The sequence below is a fragment of the Gambusia affinis genome, linkage group LG01 (assembly GCF_019740435.1).
Source record: "Gambusia affinis linkage group LG01, SWU_Gaff_1.0, whole genome shotgun sequence".
In the NCBI taxonomy this organism is placed as follows: Eukaryota; Metazoa; Chordata; class Actinopteri; order Cyprinodontiformes; family Poeciliidae; genus Gambusia; species Gambusia affinis.
In genome coordinates this window covers 33,012,249-33,032,408 of record NC_057868.1, presented here as the reverse complement: position 1 = coordinate 33,032,408, position 20,160 = coordinate 33,012,249, and the positions used below count along the sequence as shown (strand labels likewise).

The window sequence follows — 20,160 nt, the reverse complement described above, 5'->3', positions numbered from 1 at the left end:
GCAACATTTGATCACTTATATTTTCACACAGGCTGTCTATTCCATTTGATCATAGTAAGAGTGTTGAATGAAATAACAAGTCCAACCTGAAGATGGAGATTCAGGATATAATCAAGTGGGCAGGGCTAACAGTTCTGCACAAAGAGAAGCACAAATAATCACATAAAAGACTAATAAATCCCAGATATAAAAAACATGCAGAAATTTGGAAGTGGAAAATCTAAAATAACTGCAGGTGACTCACTGATGACTGATGGTCATGTGATCGTTCTAGTTTGATCCGAATGTCGGCGGCTTTCCCTCGATCAGATTTACCGGGCCCTGAGAGACAAGACAGCAGAGGAAGTAAAATTAACCTTAGTGACTGCTTTTTGTCACAATACAACAAACTTTAACATATTTTATTAAAATTTTATGCAATAGGCCAATGCAAAGTGGAAACTGTATATGTATAGTGATGTATATGATGTATCCAGCCAATACGCAGCTGGATACATGCGTCTTTTTGGGATTCCTGTTGGGCCATGGCTGATGAATCGAACAGTGCTTCATCTGATGTCAGTGACTATTGGTTGGTAATTCACTGAGGGGTATTCGAGTAAAAGTAGATATGCAAACAAATAATCAATTGAATTAGCCCTTTCATACATGAATTATGATCCTTTATGTCACTTTTTTTTTCCAAACTGTTTATGATTCTTTTTAAGACATAAAAAAGGTGGGAAAAATGTTTTGCAAAAAAAAAAAAGATAAATAAAAAAACAAATTGTAAAAAAAAAATGTTTTGATTTTTTTCTAGGTGGTCAGCTGTAATTTTCTGCAAATACAAAGGTGTTATTTGGAAAATATATCTGTAGTACTAGTCTTTTGAGGGTTACTTGATGTCACAATATAATTTTTTTACATGCAAGAGTCGTCTACAGTAGAAGGAGGGACTGGAGAGTCCTGAGTTGCTTTTTCGTCTCTCTGCCATATTGTATGTAACAACAAAATTCTTGCACTTGCAGTGGATGGCCAGTAGTTGATAGTACATTGTATGATGCCCTATGTCCACTTCAGTGGTTTGTGTGCCTTTATAACATAAAAATCCACAAGAAAATGGCTTTTAGATAGCTGTCCACTGCAGTGACCGCTATGCATGAAAGGGTTAAAAACATGTATAATTCATAGTAAAATGCATACGTCTTTTGCTTTGCTTTGTATTAGTCTGTCACATTACATCCCAATAAAAGGCATTAAAGTCTGTAATAATGTGATGCAATGTGAAAATGTTCAAGGGTTAAACATATTTTTTACAAGGTAAACCTTATTCTTTTATGATACTTGGGAACTACTTTTTACAAAAACATGTGCATCATATTTTTAAAAAGTATTTTTCTTAGCAGGATATTTTCTCTGCAGTTTCAGAAAAAGAAATTGAGGTTAGTTGTTTTTCCCGAAGGCTCCATAAACTCTCATTTTAATGATGAATCTGCAACCTGCAAAGATCTCATAATGTTGCCACAAGAGGGACTTTTTCTTTTTTCTGTGTTTGACATGAAAAATCTCTTTGCAACTTTATCTTTAGAGTTCGCTGTTGTTGTCAGAAATGGGGACTTTTGCTGACCTAATGATAACATTGAGTAGTAACCAAAATTAACTGACTGTTGTTTATTATAGTGTTGCATGGTGTCTAAAAATGATGGCTCTTATGTTATTTATAATAGACTACAAAAGGTTTTCCTTGCATTTCATCCACTAACCTGGAGAGCTGCCCCGGCTGTTGCTGCCAGTGCAGCTGATGCTGTCCTCCAACCAGGTGCTGTAGGTGAGGGAGTCGCGCTTGTGAGGCGTCCCGGCTGATGACAGACTCTCCTGGGTGTGACAAGAGACTTAAAGCTGCAGTACGAAACTTTAGAAAAGTATTTTTCACATATTTGTAAACTTTTATTAAAAAAATATACATGTATTTTACATATTTGTTGAAACTGTCTCCAGGTTGTGACAGTTTTAAGAAAACTTCTTCCTCCCTGTGCTACTGTTTTCCTTCTGAAGAAATGCATGGCTCCCGACCAAAAACAACCAATCAGAACCAGGAGGAGGGTCTTAGCGCTGTCAATCACCACTCCACATGGCGCTGATCATTCCCCCTTCCTTACTGCTACACTGCAGCTAGCATAGCCTATCATGAATGCTCAGGCTAATTAGCATAGCCACTGATGACGGCGGATAAACAGTTTTCCTGTAATGGTGAGTTGAATCTCTGACATTAGCACATTTAGCTGCGAGTACATGAGGATGATTGACAGCGCTAAAATTCTCCTCCTCGTTCAGATTGCTTGTTTTTGGTCAGGAGCGGAACATTTCTTCAGAAGGACAGCAGTAGGACAGGGAGGAAGAGGTTTGTCAAAATTGTCACAACATGGAGATAGTTTTAACAAACAAGTAAAAAACATATTTCTTTAATTAAAGTTACATACTGCAGAGTTTCCCACTCACCATTCCTGTGTCATAGTCCTCTACTACCTCGGCTTCGTTCTCCTCAACCACACTGGTAAAGCTGCTGGCGTTGGACGAGGAACGAGAGAGGTTGTTGCCCTCAGGGATGGAAGGGGTCCTGCCACAGAGATAAGAGCTGCACCCTGGGTTACCACTCTCTAATCGCACCAAATGCATCGCACACAGCAATACAACATGGTGCCATGCTTATGCAAGGCAATGACAAGTTCTGCTAAAAAAAAACACACACTATGCTGCTGCAATCTGTTATGCTCACCTGTTCTTGGTGGTTGTGAGGACCTCAGGAGAGCTCTGGTCTGAGTTGTCGGATTTCGGGTCTTGAGAAACGTGGCCACTGTCAGGAGTCTTCTGAGTGTTTGGAGATGTGTCTCTACTGCTACAGAAAATACAAAAAAATGTGTTTTCTACAAATCTTAAAATAAAAACTAATATTTGAAAATTACCAACAAAGCATCCAAGAGTGATGCTCCGCAGAGATCCACTCATTGTGGACAATGAGTGGATCTCAATTGTGGATCACAATGAGATCCACAACAGATAACCACTACTTTGTTAGATGTTCAAATTGTGGGATAATCTGCCAATGGACTCTCTACTTCATGGCTGTCAAACTCATTTCCATTTTGGGTCATATCAAAACTCAGAATATTCTTAAAGGGCTGGTGGTTCCAGAATGTACTGATAAAACCAAATAAAAATACAAATAAATAGCCGCTCCTCCAGGATTTTGCGATTGTTTTGGTCTTTCATTGCAATCAAAATTACAAATTTTGTGGTGCCAATTTAAAAATGTTAGTAAGGAATTTTTGCGATCTTAAATGTGACTTTTTCTTAATCGTCGTATCAATTACAGACTATGACTTGACATCAAGTAAGGCAGAAAAAATAGGGACATTTGTTGATTTTGTGTGAATTTTGCATATGTGTGGAAAAACTGGATGTACTTATTGATGTAATCTGGAGTCTAGAGGGCCATATAAAAAGCTACACCGGGCCAAATTTGGCCCTCGGGCCTCGAGTTTGACACTTGTTGTAGTTCCAATGGCAGATTATTTTACTTATAACAAGACATTTTCTGACGTAAAAGTGCTTTTTATAATCAATATTAAGAAATATTGACTTAAAACAAGCTCTTAAATCTTGCTGAAGAGTTACTTGAATGTTAGTTTTGTCTTATTTCAAGTTCATTTGATGCTGTTTATTCACTAATAAACCTCAGAGGCATTCACAGAACAGCTGGTCTTATACTGAGATGAAATTATGCACAGATGAATATTAAATGTAGATTATCTAAAGGCATCAGAGCAGAAGGAAATAATACAGATACATGTCATGCTTTTCAATATCTTCATAAAATAATGGATTATTACTGAGGGGTTTTTTTTGTCTAATTTATCTTTTGGTAAAAAGAGGTGGTGATTTTTTTATTTAAATTTTTTGGCAAAACATGACATCGTTCTTTAGGAAGTTGATACAATTCTCCTCCTTCACAAATCCTCACTACTCTGTGTAAGTTTATAACTTAAAATATCTTTGTCGTCGTAATGTGATCAAATGAGAACAAGGTCAAAGCACAGTAATAATAAACAACAGTCTTCATCCACCTTCTCTCCTGGACTTCTTGGATGTTTTCAATCCCAATGGCGCTGCTTCGCCTGGAGCTGAAAGGACCCGACTTCTTCCTTGTTGGACTTTTTCCTGGGATAATCAGAGACTGGCAGGGAGAGCAGAAAATCAGCGTCAGACTGTGGGAATACTTTCTAAAGTTCTATTCCGATCCACAACACGTCATTCTGATTTATCAGGGTAATATGTGGCTTTTCAGGTGCTACAAAGACGAGAAAAAAAAGGGAGAAAAATGCATTTCATGCCAAGAGCAGGTGAAAGTCCCCCCTGTCAGAGAACAGCGAGCTGAAGCGGGAGATGAAAGATGAGTTTAAAGGCCGCAGAGGCTGCCTGTAAATATGCTTCCTCAGCAGCCGCTTTGTTCATTCAGTCTCCATTTTAAAGGTCTCAAATTAGGAACTTAAAAAAAGATTTTAATTTCGTGCGGCTTCAGAGAGCAGCAAGGCAATTCTCTTTGTGAAACCTCTGTAAGGGGGGCTTACTGAATTGTTTGAATTAACTAATTGGACATAAACAAAGTAGAGAAACACTGTAGAAAGATAGCACCTACTGCAGCAAAGCAGAAAACAGTAAAACGAGAAAAAGTGTGTCAGTTTTAAAATGAACCTCAGCCTTTAAATACCATATTGGAGCTGTCATTTTCTTAATTTTCTGGGTCATTTTTAAAACGAAACAATTCAAATGATTGGATTTCCAAAAGGAATTAAGAGGAGCTGAAATGTGCAGGGAATCGTGTACAGCCTTGATGCAGTGGAGCCATGCAGACAAGTAAAAGCAACAGAAAGCAGCAGAAATAAAGTTAGAAAGTAGTTAGTAATTAAACATGAACCTCTTCTACTGTTCCTATCCCTATGGCACTGCCACGGCGTCCATATTTACTGGGACTTTTGCCTGGGACAAGCAATGACTGAGGCAGACAGGAAGAGAAGAAGAAAGAGTGAGGAGGAGGAGAGGATGGTGATGACACAAAAAAGAGAGATGAGGAGGAGGAGGAGAGAAAACATGATATTTATACAAACATATATGAGATTTCATGCAGTAAGTCATGTCAGTCAAACATAAGTTAACTAGAGAATACAAATGGAGACAGTCTGGCTCCGTGGGCAACACAGGCAGCTGAATGGGAGAGAGACATGATGAACCGGTTATGTAAGCCACATATGCCTGTGAGGAAGATGATGAAGAAGAGATTAAAAAAAGCAGCAGAGAAGAGCGGACGATAAAGTATTCTTAGGTGTCATCGTTATGTGCTAAACACTGTTATAGAGCGTCTTCTCAAAACAAAATCAATCATTTTTACTGACGATTGCAATAATAAATCCTGTTCAATGCATTTGTCTTTATTTCCCATTGTTCAGCTCTGGAAAAAACTAAGAGCCCAATGCAATGAACCCGACTGAAAACCTCCTGGTTATTCCACCAAACATTCATTTCTGAACTCTTCCTGAGTTAAAACATTAGTAATGTTGTTTCTAAATGAATATGAAGTTTTCTTTGCATTATTTGAGGTCTGAATGCGCTGCATCTTGTTTGTTATTTTGATCATTTCCCATTTTCTCTAAATAAAAACAACATTTTTGCTTGGAATTTTAGAGACGTTGTCAGTAATTCATAGAATAAAAGAACAATGTTAATTTTACTCAAATATACATATAAAGAGTAAAATCAAGGGAACTGATCATTTTAAGTGGTCTATTAATTTTTTCCAGAGCTTTATGTTCAGAGGTTTGCATGCAGCTATCATGGGCATGAATATAAAAATAATTTGAGTTTTTTAAATTATGAATTTGAACTGTTATTGCTAAAATGTTGTTAGCACGCTGGCAAGAATGGACCACAAATGGTCCCAAAAACACATCCTAACTTGTTTTGGAAAGGAAACTCTTACAGATAGAAGCCAGGTCTCTCCAAATACATCTAACAACATAAATGACATTATTAGGATAGTAATGCCCATGATGGGTGGATGTAAACTGAATGCAACGGTAACATCGGGTAAAAACCTTGTAAACAGCTCGGATTAGAAAAGTACTATTTCTAGATTAAAGAGCTGAAGCAACAATGATGCTTTGAATTAGTTCAATTATCTTACAGACATCCTGAAATAAGGCAAAGTTACAAGGTTTTCAATTGAACCCATGCTTAACGTATTGTGCACATAATATAGCAGACATATTGTTAGCAAAATATTGGAACACATTAGAGATTTATTATGCTTGTTTTCCAATGCAAAACACAAAATCTTACCAAGTCATTTTGGTTTAGTTTCTAGTGAAGATATCAGACACTTGAAATAAAACACATCTAACTTGTCAGTGAGATGCTTGTTTTAAGTCAATAATTCCTTAATATTGATGAAAAAGAACTAGCACAAGTACTAGAAAAGGTTACTTGTAAACTAGTTTTGTCTGACTTCAAGTAAGATATTTGTTCTAGTAAATAGTCCAAAACTACTTGGTAAGATTTTGTTTTTGCGGTGAAGAATGCAGATGCTTTAGAATTTAAAAAGGACAGCTTTAACCCCAAACCATCACCACAATCCTGATAAACAGTCGGTTTCCTCTCACTCCATCTTGCAGACAGTTTATAACTAATTGCAACATGAGAGGGAGCTTCCAGACCAAAGCAGTCTGATATTGATCCCCTCGGCTGAGGGAAAGGTGCATCAGTGTGAGAAGCTAATGCGGCAAGCGTGTGAGGAAGAGGCGATACGCTAGTAGAGGTGCTGGAGGAGGCAGAGGTAGCAAGGTTCGCCTTAGCTGAGGCGAAGAGAGGCACTGTACTTACTATCCCAGGGAATTTAGGGCTCTCTGCAGGACTGTGGCTGCTCAGGTTATTGGAGACTGCATATGGCTTCTTTAAAGTTAGACTCATGGCATCCATTGACTGGCTCCTACTGCGAATCACCCGCTACGGAAAGAGATGAGGAGGAGGAGATAAATTCAGATGGCACTGATATTTGTCCCCTACAGGAACCGGGATCATGTCTTTGACTGCCACTGACAGAAAAGGAAGAAGCAGACATTTCTGCTGATGAGTTATTATATTTAGGTAGATGGCAGGACGACAAAGAAAGAGTGAGCAGATGTCAAACCACCACGCTACTAAAAGTAGTTAAATCCAGCTGGATGTAACGCAGCGGAGAAGCAGAGCAATCCGAAATCCGCCCGCTTGCTCTGAATTGGTGACAGCGTCGTGAAAAAGTGTGGCAGCGGCATGCAGAGAGCACAGCGTCAAGTTACTGCCGGGATGCACAAGGAAGAAAAGCTGGGAAGCAAAGAGGAGCAAAGAGCTGCAGAAATCCACTTCATTCAGATTTAACACCAACTGGGAGGCAGTGATAAAGCTCTTACAGCCCAGCTTGTGTACAAGTGTCAAGACCCTGAGCTGCCAGAGAAAAGCCATGAGAAAAATCCAACGACAGGCATAAAAAAAACAAAGGTCACAAAAAGTCAATGCGTCAGAGTTATAACATCGATCTTTATCATTTTATAATACCAGCAAAAGCAATATCTACTGTATGGATAGGCTGACATTTTTGAAAACACAAATATTTTCTTTTGTGCAGTGAATTATGGAGAAAATCGATATCTTGCTCAATTCTGTCTGCTTGATAAAGTTACAGACGGCAGCCGGTTATTCAGGCTTAAATAAGCCTGGAAACAAGGAGCTGTCTCCAAATAACTAATTGCAGCAGCACCTCTAAAGGTTGCAGATCAATACAACAAGAATGGTGCAAATTCCTGTTTCATTAGCCAGAAAAATGTCTGAAGAAACACAAAACCTACAAAATGTAATCCTAAATTACACTGAAGTATGTTGGACCTGGATTAAAGATTTGCACATTTCAAACAGGACTTTGCTTTTACATAGTTTCTTATGGCAGTGCAGTTTGTGCATCTAACTCTCCGTTTACCTTAAAGGATTCAAAGAATCCCCCTCCTCCTGCATTCCCATTTTCCAGCTTGTCGTCCTCTCCTCCAACTCCCATTATGGCCTGGCTGTTCACATGGAGTTCCTCATAAAGGGTTTCAAGCAAAGCTGATCGGGTTCGCTCCTGAAACCAAAACACGCAAATGCAAAAAAGAGAATGAAAAACGAATTGAATGTACAGATTTTTTAATGTTTGACGAAAAACGTTCAAGAACCCACCTCCAGCTTTGCAAACTTTTCAGCTTTGTAGCACGCATATTCTGCATTGATTAGCTTTGTAAACAGAAACTCGTGAAATTCAGGGCCCTAAATAAAAGCAAAGCAGAGAGAGGAAAGCAGTTTGAAATTAAAATATAATGACAAGGCTGATTCTTAAGCTTTGTGTTTCTCTTACTTTTTTAAACGTGGCTGGGTTTGGGAGAGCTGGACCAAAGAAAGGAACATCATCCCGAGCCGTGACTGAAACCTGGGAACAAATATTAAGGTCGAAGAATAATTACTCGCATTAACTATCTCAAAGAAGCAGAAAGAAGAAAAGTGAGGAGCGTTTACCTTGTAGACAACGTTGTCAGAGCAGGGGTTGACCACCTGGACCACCACGTAAGCGTGAAGGAAGTTGGAGGCGATCATATCCGGCACAAAGGGAGTATTCTCCTCTTGGAATACGATGGCCACGATGTCGTTGCCTATGTGCCTTTTTCTCTGCAACTGCAGCAAAAAATCCCCAGAACAAACTTGTGGTTATATTTAACATAAAATCTGCAAATATTTCTAGTTTGTGATCACTTTTTTCATCTTAAAACCACAAAGTAATGCAATAGACGGAAACCAATAGTTCTCACCAGTAGATGTCTTAAAACTAGAAGGCATGCAACCTCCTTTACTCTGACACTCCTAAGTAAAATGTAATGCAATTAACTTCAGAAGTAACAAATAAAAAGCACAAACAAGTGTAGTTTTATGTCAATATAAATGTAATTATTCAGCGAAAGTCTCAAAGGGTTGTTAAGAGAACATTAACAAACAAACAGCAACATGAAGACCAAAACACAGAATTAAATGTATAGAGAAGTGTAAAGCAGAATCTATATTCTGTATTAGGAGGAGAAGCAGATAGTCCCATGTTAACTCTGGAGGAGATGCAGACAACTACAGCTCAGGTGGGAGAATCTTTGCAGACTTGACCTCTACAAATCAGGCTTTTGCAGAAGAGTAGAGAAAAGAAAATCACTGCAGAGTCCCACCTGCAGTTTTCTGCAAGTCATATGGGGTACACAGCTCTGCTCAGATGAGATGAAAACTTGACTTTTTTTCTTTCAAGCAGACCACTGTTTGTGGACAGAAACTAACAGAAATACTAAAAATGTGTAATGCCTAAAGTTTAACTTCAAAGCCAAAAAACAAACCCCACTGCTAATTAGTTCTCAAGTGTTCTGGGAACATAATCAAGAACGCCTTCATAATTTATGACATTAAGCTTATAAAATTTGTACAAAACAAAAGAACCACAAGCAACTATAAATAAAATACAGTAGGTGTAAAGGATGTAGTTCTACATTTCATTTATCAGATGAATACCCTCCATTTTCAGAAAATGCAGACATTAAAGAGCAAATGCAACCTGCTTTCAGTTGCCAGCATGTAAATTTGCAAACCACCACAAAGAGGCGCTGTTTCTTTTGAAGTCAGCCAAACGAGTTCGCTGTTTTAGGTCAACCTGGTACATATATATATATATATATATATATATATATATATATATATATATATATATATATATATATATATATATATATATATATATATATATAACACCCACTACTGCAGGCTGGGAGGCTGAGCATGTCAACACAGACATTCCCATCTGTGTCTGTACAAAATGCGACATGCTGGAGTTTATAAACTAGCATTTACTAATCAGTATTTGTGTGGGGGGGAAAAAAAAGATACACGAGAACTGAAAAATTAGCTCACATATTCAAATGGTAATGGAACTTGTACACATTTTATGCACTTCTGATTTCTGACTCAGCGTGGGTAAACAGGGAAATGTTATTCTCAGAGGGGAACTTGTCTGACCACTTCATATGAATCTCGAAAGGTGTGTCAGAGTCCCATGGTGTTACATTACCTGCTGCGTGTCCCCCTCTGTGTAAGGCAGCTTTGTGGACACATGGAACATGACCTCTTTGTTGCGGTAGTTGCAGTAGACGGATTCGTTGCCAGTCTGCCCATGAGTCACATCTAACCCTCCGCGGAAACTGCAAGTAAACAGAAGCATGTCTAACAGGATATTCCACCATCACTGCAGAAAGCGTGACCATTTACTCCTGCAGCATGCATGATGGGATGCAAATAGGAGTATGGTGGAGTTCGTTTAGAGCCTTGACAACTATTGTTTGACTCTTACCCTTTAAAATTATGTAGCTCAATCTTTTCTCCCAGAAACTCCAGGAACTCTACAAAGGCAGGACTTTCTTCGCTGTTGCCAAAAAGCTCCTCTTCTGACGTCTGAATCCAGGGAAGCAGATAGAAAAATAAAAATTCTTGCAAACATATTCATATCTCATAAACATTATAACATTACAACCACACATATACAGCTCTGGAAAAAATGAAGAAACCACTTAAAATGATCAGTTTCTCTGATTTCACTTTTTATAGGTAAATGTTTGAGTAAAATGAAGATTGTTTTTTTTTATTCTATGAACTATTTGACAACATGTCTCCAAAATTCCAAGCAAAAAAATGTATTTGCAGAAAATAAATCAAAATAACGAAAACGATTCAGAGCTTTCAGATGCAATGCAAAGAAAATGAGTTCATATTCATTTAGAAACAACAATATTAAAGTTTTAAGTCAGGAAGAGTTCAGGAATCAATATCTGGTGGAATAAGCAGGAGGTTTTCAGTGGACTGACCAGAGCTGAATGTTGGGATTTTGTGTGTGCAAATGAACTTTAGGTATATTTTTGCTTTGCTGTCCTCTTTACTTTTACTTGAGTAATTTTATCATGAAGGTTCAGTCAGTACTCATACTTGAGTAAAATTTCTGTATTCTCTACCTGATGTGAATAACAAGGTTGTTTTAGCTAAACGAGTTTCTTAAATTTTATATTGAAAGAAATCTATTAGGAAAATAGTTTCTTTTGACTGATTTTGTTATTTCATAATTATTCTACCTACATGAATTTTGATATTCAAAACATAAAAATGTCCGCATAACTTTATATTTTGTTCTGTCTGATGATATAATTTCTAAGTATTCAATGATTTATGTTGTGATCAATTACTCAGCACATGAGTCGCCTTTTTTCCAAATACTTTTTACTCAGACTTGAATCATTTCTTGAACAGATTTTTACTTGAATAAAAATATATTGCAGTAGTGCCACTCTTACTTGAATAAAATGTTTTGGTTACTCTACCCTCCGCTGCATAATTGTGAAGTTGAACAAAAATCCACAAAGCATGGCATGCATTTCCACGTTGCAGAACAAATTGCAGCAGTGGACAGTCTATTCACAGGTGTTAAAATGCAGTTAGGTCTGGACTTTAACTGAGCCATTCTTGCATTTAAATATGCTCTGATCTTTTCTGCAGATCCTTAAGAAAAAAACGTCTCATAGAATGAGGGAATAGTGCTCACACATGGGGTTTTGCATGTAAACCAATAAACAGTTAACTGAGATGTTCAAATCTTGTAATTTTTTTTAACCCATCCCTGTTTTAAACCTCTACACAACTTTATTAATGATCTTTCTGCTGCGTTTCTTGTTGATTTTAATGCCATTTATTTCACTATTGTTCTCTAAAAGAACCTTCTGAGGGATTTATTGTACAGCTAGGAAGTTCTAAAGATAATCCGGTTGCACATTATTTAACTTTATGAAAGTAAATATGGATAAATGTAAATGCAAATGATAAATTTATAGGCTTTACTTCCAAAAAGAAATTCCTACAGTTTTTTTTCAATTATATGCATTTCCAAGAAAATACCTTATGGCTTTAAAGTGAAAAAGAACTTTTAGAAAAGGTGAATGAATTCCAATAGTACTTTCCAAGTCTAGTTTAATAATATCAAGCAGAAGGACTGAGAAGCGCGGCAGAGAACATTTGTTTGGCAGAGCAGCAGTTATGGCACAAGCACAAAAAATAAAGATACGCATATTGTGCTGTGATAATTTCAATATGGCAGCCAAATTAGACAGAACCTTCAGAGACGAGGGAGCTTGTGGTTACAATCCTCTTAGCTTAAACGTGATTATCAGCGGATAGTGAGAAGAGGAGTTATCACCTTAAAACAGGCAGAATAAAGAAGGAAGAAGCTGCTTTTGTTTATAATCTTCTGAGTTCCTGAAAGTCGCCCTAACCAGAGAGTCTCTGTTAAAATGAAAAGCGCCTACTCTGAGGTCTTATCAACACGTGCCTATCAGAATCTGCAGGTTTTCTTGGAATAGCTCAGAGTTGCTCTTTCGTCCTTCCAGCCCTGCTCCCTGACACAAAGGAACTGATTGGCTCAGAAAAATGAGAGGGTGAGCTGAAGGCAGCAACAATGACTGGCTTTGACAGAAAGACATAATTAGTACAAGACGGACTGAGCATAATCAGCTTCCCTGAGGAAAATAAGAAACTGCATTGAATATGCATGCTCATTGTTCACAGGAGGAACACAAACAGCAGGTTCCAGGCATTCCTGCAGCTCAGCACCACCAGCACACCTGCTCTGTTACTCACCTGTCCGAACCTTTGGTAGATGACCCCAAATTTGAAGTTGTTGCTGATCACATGTTCGTCAAATGTGACGACGAGCCTTGAAGCCTAAAGGAACACACACAAAAGATATTTTTTGTCAACCACCTTCTTGATAAGGGCCTATTGATTGCAACCAATTGAGCTTGATTAGCAAGTATTTCTTACTTTCCATTCGATTCTTTTCTATGCATTGCAGGTATGCAAATGATTTGCAAAATTTTACTCAACAAATTCAGTGCGAGACTTACTTTAGTGGATATGTTGAGTTTTTAGTCAGCCAGTTCTAAATTATTTGTGTCAGTAGTTTGGTTTTAAAAAATTCAGAGGTAAAAGAACAAATTGGTGATGAAGTGATATGGATGTCTTAATTTTTTTTTTTTTAATCTGGAAAGAGTTTTATGCATTTTATTCAGACTTATAGAGCAGATTTATGGATTTGCAATTACAGCTGGGAGCCCTTTAGATTATGACTCTGTCAGCGTTGGACGTCAAGAAACTGAATCTGCTGGAAATAATAAGCAAAGTAGCTCAACTTTACATCAGATTGGGTCTGTGAGCAGTTTTTAAGTCAAATCTCAGCCTCTGATGGGTTTTCTTCCTATTTTGTACGGCCTTTAGCTCCATCCTTCTTCCCATCAACCCTGGCCCGCATTTCTGCCCCTGCTTAACACTGGCATCTCCACAGCATGATGCTGTTACTACCATGTTTCACTATGAAAATGTGTCAAGGCTGATGTGCAGTGTTTTATTTCTGCCATATATGGAACTTTGCAAGAAAACCAAAATGTCCAAACTTGGTTTTGTTTGACCAGAGGAACTGCAAATGGCTTCTTCAGCTTTTTGGTGTATCTCTTGTGACATACAAATAAAATACACCGAGGCTTGTAGAATAGTTAAATCATTATATATACTTCTTGACACTGACATAATGCCCACTACTGCTTGTCAAACTATTTAAATTTTAAATTATTGAGAGAGACAAATGCAAAACTGGTGGCGCCAACTTACTTTTGGATAGAGGACAGGGTAAAAGCGGTCCACATTGACTTCCTCACAGACGAGCTTGGGTTTAAATTTTCAAAACAAAGAAAATGTCAGAATGAGACGACTGATCAGTTATTGTTCACAGAAATGCATCTCTTCTCACCTTGGCCATTTGAACCACGTTGGGAAACTCTGTTAGGCAGGAAATGGGGATCACATCTTGGTAGGTTTTCAGCTTGGTTCTGTTGAGGTTACAAAGCAATAATTCATCCATCAGACGCTACAGAACAAGAACCAATCGTCAGTCTTCCCCTTTCTTTGCCTTCTATCCCTCCTATCACACCCACTCGCTGGCCTAAATAGTCCATCTGTTACTACGTCGTTGGAAATGACAGCTCTGTTGACACTCTTTAGCTTTATGACTGCTGCAGTAACAGCAGGACGACAAGTACACATAGTCACACATTATCACCACACTGGGGATTTCAGGAGAAAAATGATTGCACTGCATTCGCTGAAGCTCTTCAGCTGCTGAAAGTGGGGAACTTTCCCTTTAAGCCTGTACAATAGTTCTTTGTAAAGCTGAGAATCACACAGACTGCACACATACATACATACTGAGTGTTACCTGAGCATGAGGCGGAGATGTTCCTGGTCACCAATCTCATCATATTTTATGGAGAACACCAGATGTCCGAGGGAACTGTCCAGTGAATAGTAATTAAAATGCTCCTGAGGGCACAGAGTTAGCGCAACACCATTAATATTCATCAAAAACAAACCCAGACAATGCATATGTCCTTTTGCTGCAGTACTTCCACCAGAAAAATTTGCTAACATCTCTAATATAGATGTGGAAAACATCTTAAGATGCAGCCGAGTTTAATTGCACAAGATATTTTCTCCCGCTCAAACTCAGATTAACACCTGAGCACATTTACAGCATGGGTGGAAAAATGGTGAAATTCTCTGTGGAAGAACCTGCAAATGCAAATTAGTGAGTAAGCAGATTATATTTTAGCCTATTTACCCTTTCAACTAAGACTTTACACACAGAAAAAGAGACTTTAGGAATGTTAAACACCAGGTCTATTTTAATACTACCAACTAACTTTGGAGGTTTAAATGTTCCCCAATTAACTGAAAACCAACAAATTATTTAGAAACTATACAATAAAGTAAGTATTTCACAACCAAAAATGGATGCTTATTCACAGGAAACATGTTTAATTATAATTGTTTCCCTTTAAGCCTGTAGAATAATTCATTGCATAATGCGACACATTACAAATTCATATTATCTTCCAGCCTGAAACATCACAGTAAAAGGGCTTGACTTCTTCTGCTCTTAATAATAAAACTCATCTCACACCGAGTTGCTGTGCAGGTTTACCAGTTAAACATTAGTGTCTATTTGACGAGACACTAATGTTTAAACCGTTTAAACAACTTCACAGCATAAATAATTAAATACTAAAGTATATGGTCTTATATACAGCTCTGGAAAAAAGTATGAGATCACTTAAAATAATCAGTTTCTCTTATTTTAGTCTTTATATGTATATGTTGTTCTTTTATTCTATGAACTAATGTAGTATTTATTTGCAGAAAATGAGAAAAAGTCAAAATAACAAAAAAGATGCAGTGCTTTCAGATCTCAAATAATGCAAATAAAACAGATTCTTATTCATTTAGAAACAACAATACTAATGTCTTAACTCAGGAAGAGTTCAGAAATCAATATTTGTTGGAAAAACAAGGAGGTTTTCAGTGCGGTGGTTTATTACGTTTTTACAAAACTGTAATCTTTAATTAACGAATTGCAAATATTTCTTTTTATATCATCATTGACACATTTAAATCATTAGCAATTTGCGTATTAATAATTTTTTTTTACATTTTGTATCAATTACTTCTAAAAATATTTAATGACTCATTTATTTATTAAACTGTGGCTCTTTTGGAACTCTGTAAAGCCAACTCCTTTATGTTTCCTAAAAATTATGTAAGTAATACTCTGATAAATATAAAACATCCTCCTAAAACTAGAAGTGGAGGTCAGTTTGCGAGTCTCTGTTTCAGCGGAACCATCACAATGAAGCGCACAAACATAAAACATAGAATCTCATAAGTAAACAGGAACAACCATGAACTTTTTTCCCAACATCTTCCTATTTGTAAATGGTTCAGCTCATTTGCTACGCACACAAAGGCTGGACTCGTTACGTGACATCTTTTACATTTATGTGTTCCTGTCCTTGTGTCACATTTGGTGCATTGTTGATGAAGCTCTCTGTGTGTGGCAACTTGAGTTTAGGAGGCCGACATGAGATGGTGCTTCTCTAATCCGTGATAAATACAATCTGTACAAAGAAGTTTAATGCCTGTTTTGGTCTGTGTTTCCGAAGCGAAATGATGCGCATACTCTAACTGCTCACAAGAAAAAGATCAAGAATAAGAGTTTAAATTTGTCACCTCCGAGCTACAGTACAGGCATGATGGTTAGTTTTAAGTCGAGGAGCAAATATTTCCTTCCTCAGGAGAAGCCAGTGACGTAACGGCAACCAGTAAAGAAACAGCTGTCAGTCTGAGGATGGAGCAAAGAACTACCAGGCTTGTGTTTTTCCAGTAATCTTCTCTTCAGACATAGAAATAAATACTAAGCCCAGAAAGGTTTTGTTGGTGTGTTTCTGTATGACTTCCAGGCATTGAGGATGCAGCTTGCAAATGCAAAGTCTGGCTTTCCTACAACAATCTAAGTGTTTTTCACCATTTTTGATAAAGTTCAGGTCATAAGAGAAGAAGCTGCATTGATATTGTAAATATAATTTGCATGTTGCATGTTATGCAGCTCACCTTGCCCAGGAAGTGTTTCCTGTACAGTGTGGCCGTTGTGTTACATTCCAGTTTAGTACGGCTGCTGGGTGAAGGCGGTCGGTGCTGCTCCGGGTTCCCAGCTTCACTCAGCTCATGGTTGGTTCCCTCAATCCAGTAACCACCAAACTGTGGCAGCAGGATGAGAGGAAAGGGGCTTTTTCTTCCCAACACCTGTTGAATATATGGGTGAAAATCAGCACTGCAAAAACTTGAGAAAGAGAGCAATTTGATTCCCTGTTGATTTTGCAGCTTTTTTCCCCTCATTTCTTTTAAATGCGGAGAAAGAAAATCCATGAAGAAGGCAAAAACTGCACTAGATGGTATTAAGTGAAAAATATTTGATCATCTAAAACCCAGCCTTAATCCTGGCTTCCTCAGATTTGCTACACGCCCATTTAACCTCCAGATTAATGAGTTAATCACTCCTAATCAGTAATCACTATTTGTCATGGGATAATGCACACCAGTTCACAAAATCAATATCGTTCTTTTCTATCTCTCTGTACCCTTGGCCAAGACCAAAAGGCTGTCAAAGGAGAATCTGCAAGAAGCACCTGGTAAAAAAAAATATACCTGAAACCAAAATGTAAATTTATAATAAAATTTTAAAAATTTCAGTCTAGATATCCATGCAAATTAAATTCTAATGGCATGAGAAATACGGTGATGTTCCTAAGAAAAAATAGTGCAGAATTCTGATTTATTTCATCATCAGAATACTTATCGATCATAAAAAATAACTTAATACTATATGGCTTAATGCACAAAGTTGTTTGTTTGATGGCACAAATTGAAGTAGTTTGAGGCAAAATGACCACGACCAAGTATAAAGTTTCTATAAGGAGAAATGCACCAAAACTCACATTTTTGTGAGTAAAAATGGATGCAACATATTTTCTTCTCTACCAAATACTATGCAATGTTCTACTAAAGGATTAAATACACATTTTCTCAACTTTTAAACTATTATGTAATGGATTTTTTTCTGGATTTTCTGTGACTGATTTGTCTTTCTTTAATAACCATGGAGTAAGCATTAAAAATTAGAAACTGTTCATTTCTTTGTAAGAGAAAAAACATACAGAATCAGCAGCTGATAAAATTTTTCTCTCACTGTAAAAAAAATTAATTGTTTTTCCCACCTCATGAACACTTGGATATGGAATGTAATCCTCTTCAGTCTGAAAAAAATTAAAATAATAAAAATACACTGATAGAGTAGTTTTATAGCTGTTATGTAATCTGTCTTATTTTCTATTATTAATCCCTTTATTAAAGAATACATTCAAAGATTTGTTCAAATCATTCATTAAACAATTCAGCAGTACTACAATGTTACATAGATATTTCAGTCTGGGTTATATATTATTAAAAATAAAGTGCCTGTAATAGCAAAGTTGTACCTTCAGAGGTGGAGGAAAGGCGCATCTCTGCTCATCCATCCTGCTGCCCTGTCAGGTAGAAGATAATAAAAGAAATCGCACAAAAATCGTCCCAGTACAAACACACACAAAAAAACAATGTTCGCAGAGCAGAGTAATAATCACAGTCTAAAAATAAAACGCAACAAACTGGGAGAAAAGGATCAAACTCGTTATATAACGGCAGACTTCTCCCAGGAGACATGAGGCAGAAAGCAAAGCAGTGTCAAAGAGGGACAGATGGAAAAAAACTGAAGCAGATACGTTTCATAGACGGGGAAGGGATACTGAAAGACTAGAGGACAGCGTAGGGTGGGGAGTGGAAGCAAAGTAGTAAACAAACTGCAGAAGTGTGGGAATTAGACCCTGGAGGCTTACAAAAATGCAAAGTTGGGTGGGAACACTTCACAGCCATTCTCACTCAGGTGTGTGTGTGTGAGAGAGAGATAGAGAACGGGGAGAGGGGATGCAGAAATGGAGTTGCAGTAATGACAAGGCTAGACTTTATTAAGGTAAATATATATTATGCAGCTCTGTTTCCGTCAAAAGAAATATATTTGTTTGCACAAAAAGCAACTGCAAGACATGAAATACGTGAAAGCTTCTGGAAGCTTTCTTGTCTGCAGTGCTTTTGATATTTTTGAAAATGATGACTAATGTGTGTACGCCATCACTGGAACATAAACTGCAAACAGACAGAAATGCTGTGCCTTTTGATAAGCTCTATCATAGAACTGTTTACCCTCTTATGTGTGGGATTTCATGACTTATTAAAACATCCTTCCAAAAGCTTCAGAAAACCAGGAGATGGTGTTTGAAGTGAGATAATAAGCTTACAGCTCTGTCAGCCAATGTCTCAACCAGAACGTTGGTAGAGACGCTGAGGAAAAGCAGCTGGTGTGAAACCAGCAAGACTCAAGATTCAATTCAGTAACAAAAACAAAACAGAAGAAGATAAGGAGTATCATCGCCAGGAAGAGATGCAGCAGAATTAGAAAGAGACAGACCGGCTGGTTAGTGTTTTCAGCTTAGTGAGGCGAGACAGAAACACACTAGTTTATGCATCATCTTACCTGCATCTTTTCAATCATTTCAAATAAATCTGTGGTCTGAGGAGAGGAGATGACATGTCTGAGATCATCTGACAGACACGAATGTTAATTTAAAAGAAGCTTAATTGATTCTTAAAACCATGGCATTTTATTTGGTAATCATGTAGGACCAAACATCAGTTCTGCAGTATTTTATCAAATACAGATGGTAATACCTTTCAGTTTTCTGCAGCAAATTATTTTAAGGTTTAACCATTAGGTGAAAATGACTATAACACCTGTAAAAGTATTGTTACTATCTAAACAACAACAAAATTCTTCATGTTGGGATTTTATGTGACAAATCAACAGAAAGCACATGATTAAAAAGAAAAAAGACGGAAGAAAATATTTGTTTTCAAAATATTTTTAGCAAATAAACTTCCGAATACAAGGAATTGGTCAAATCTGTGTATTTTAGCAAGAAGGCAGACGGTAATACCTTTTAGTTTTCTGCAACAGACTATTTTAAGGTTTAAGCATTACGTGAAAATTACTGTAATATATACAGTACCTTGTAAAAGTATTGTCACTATGTAAACAACAACAAAATTCAACATGTTGGGATTTTATGTGACAAATCAACAGAAAGCACATAATGGAAAAAAAGAAGGAAGAAAATGATATTTGTTTTCAAAATATTTTCAGCAAATAAACCTCTGAGGATTTTATTCTGACAATCCAGTTCAGTCAATTGCCTTTATAAATGTCAAGTAGTGTTTCTCTCAGGATTATGTATGAGAGACAAATACAAAGTGGAAGTACACAAAAGAATTGTGGCATAAAAACAAAATAGTTAGATTTACTGCCTTCTGAAATCACCTGATTAGTATCCATAGCTGTAATTGCTTTTCACATCTGTCCAAACACTTTACCTTTCTGCAAAAAATGTTGTTTTGTTTCCCACCTATAATTGCCTCACTCTACACATGCTCCATGCAAATCATCTGAACAATTCTCCCTGGCAACGCCTT

General features: G+C 37.2%; 1 protein-coding gene across 17 annotated transcripts in view; it reads right to left on the bottom strand.

Moving 5' to 3' along the window:
• The window catches only part of LOC122839367 (rap1 GTPase-activating protein 1-like), a 59,333-nt gene that overhangs the window by 2,033 nt on the left and 37,140 nt on the right, over window positions 1–20,160 (bottom strand). For 5 of the 17 annotated variants that reach the window (XM_044130883.1, XM_044130873.1, XM_044130966.1 and 2 more), the window contains 22 exons: window positions 19,169–19,204; window positions 18,078–18,125; window positions 17,817–17,855; window positions 16,654–16,845; window positions 14,426–14,529; window positions 13,961–14,039; window positions 13,822–13,875; window positions 12,796–12,879; window positions 10,469–10,569; window positions 10,190–10,319; window positions 8,611–8,766; window positions 8,453–8,524; window positions 8,278–8,364; window positions 8,042–8,182; window positions 6,913–7,035; window positions 4,955–5,032; window positions 4,104–4,213; window positions 2,756–2,875; window positions 2,479–2,614; window positions 1,743–1,854; window positions 245–321; window positions 87–134 (listed from right to left, as the gene is read on the bottom strand). In XM_044130883.1, the coding sequence (XP_043986818.1) occupies window positions 126–134; window positions 245–321; window positions 1,743–1,854; window positions 2,479–2,614; window positions 2,756–2,875; window positions 4,104–4,213; window positions 4,955–5,032; window positions 6,913–7,035; window positions 8,042–8,182; window positions 8,278–8,364; window positions 8,453–8,524; window positions 8,611–8,766; window positions 10,190–10,319; window positions 10,469–10,569; window positions 12,796–12,879; window positions 13,822–13,875; window positions 13,961–14,039; window positions 14,426–14,529; window positions 16,654–16,845; window positions 17,817–17,855; window positions 18,078–18,125; window positions 19,169–19,204 (2,088 nt within the window). In that variant the 3' untranslated portion in view covers window positions 87–125. Of the gene's footprint in view, window positions 1–86; window positions 135–244; window positions 322–1,737; window positions 1,855–2,478; window positions 2,615–2,755; window positions 2,876–4,103; window positions 4,214–4,954; window positions 5,033–6,912; window positions 7,036–8,041; window positions 8,183–8,277; window positions 8,365–8,452; window positions 8,525–8,610; window positions 8,767–10,189; window positions 10,320–10,468; window positions 10,570–12,795; window positions 12,880–13,821; window positions 13,876–13,960; window positions 14,040–14,425; window positions 14,530–16,653; window positions 16,846–17,816; window positions 17,856–18,077; window positions 18,126–19,168; window positions 19,205–20,160 lie in introns of those variants that run through there. The other 12 variants (XM_044130916.1, XM_044130991.1, XM_044130890.1 and 9 more) reach the window with 11 other exon arrangements.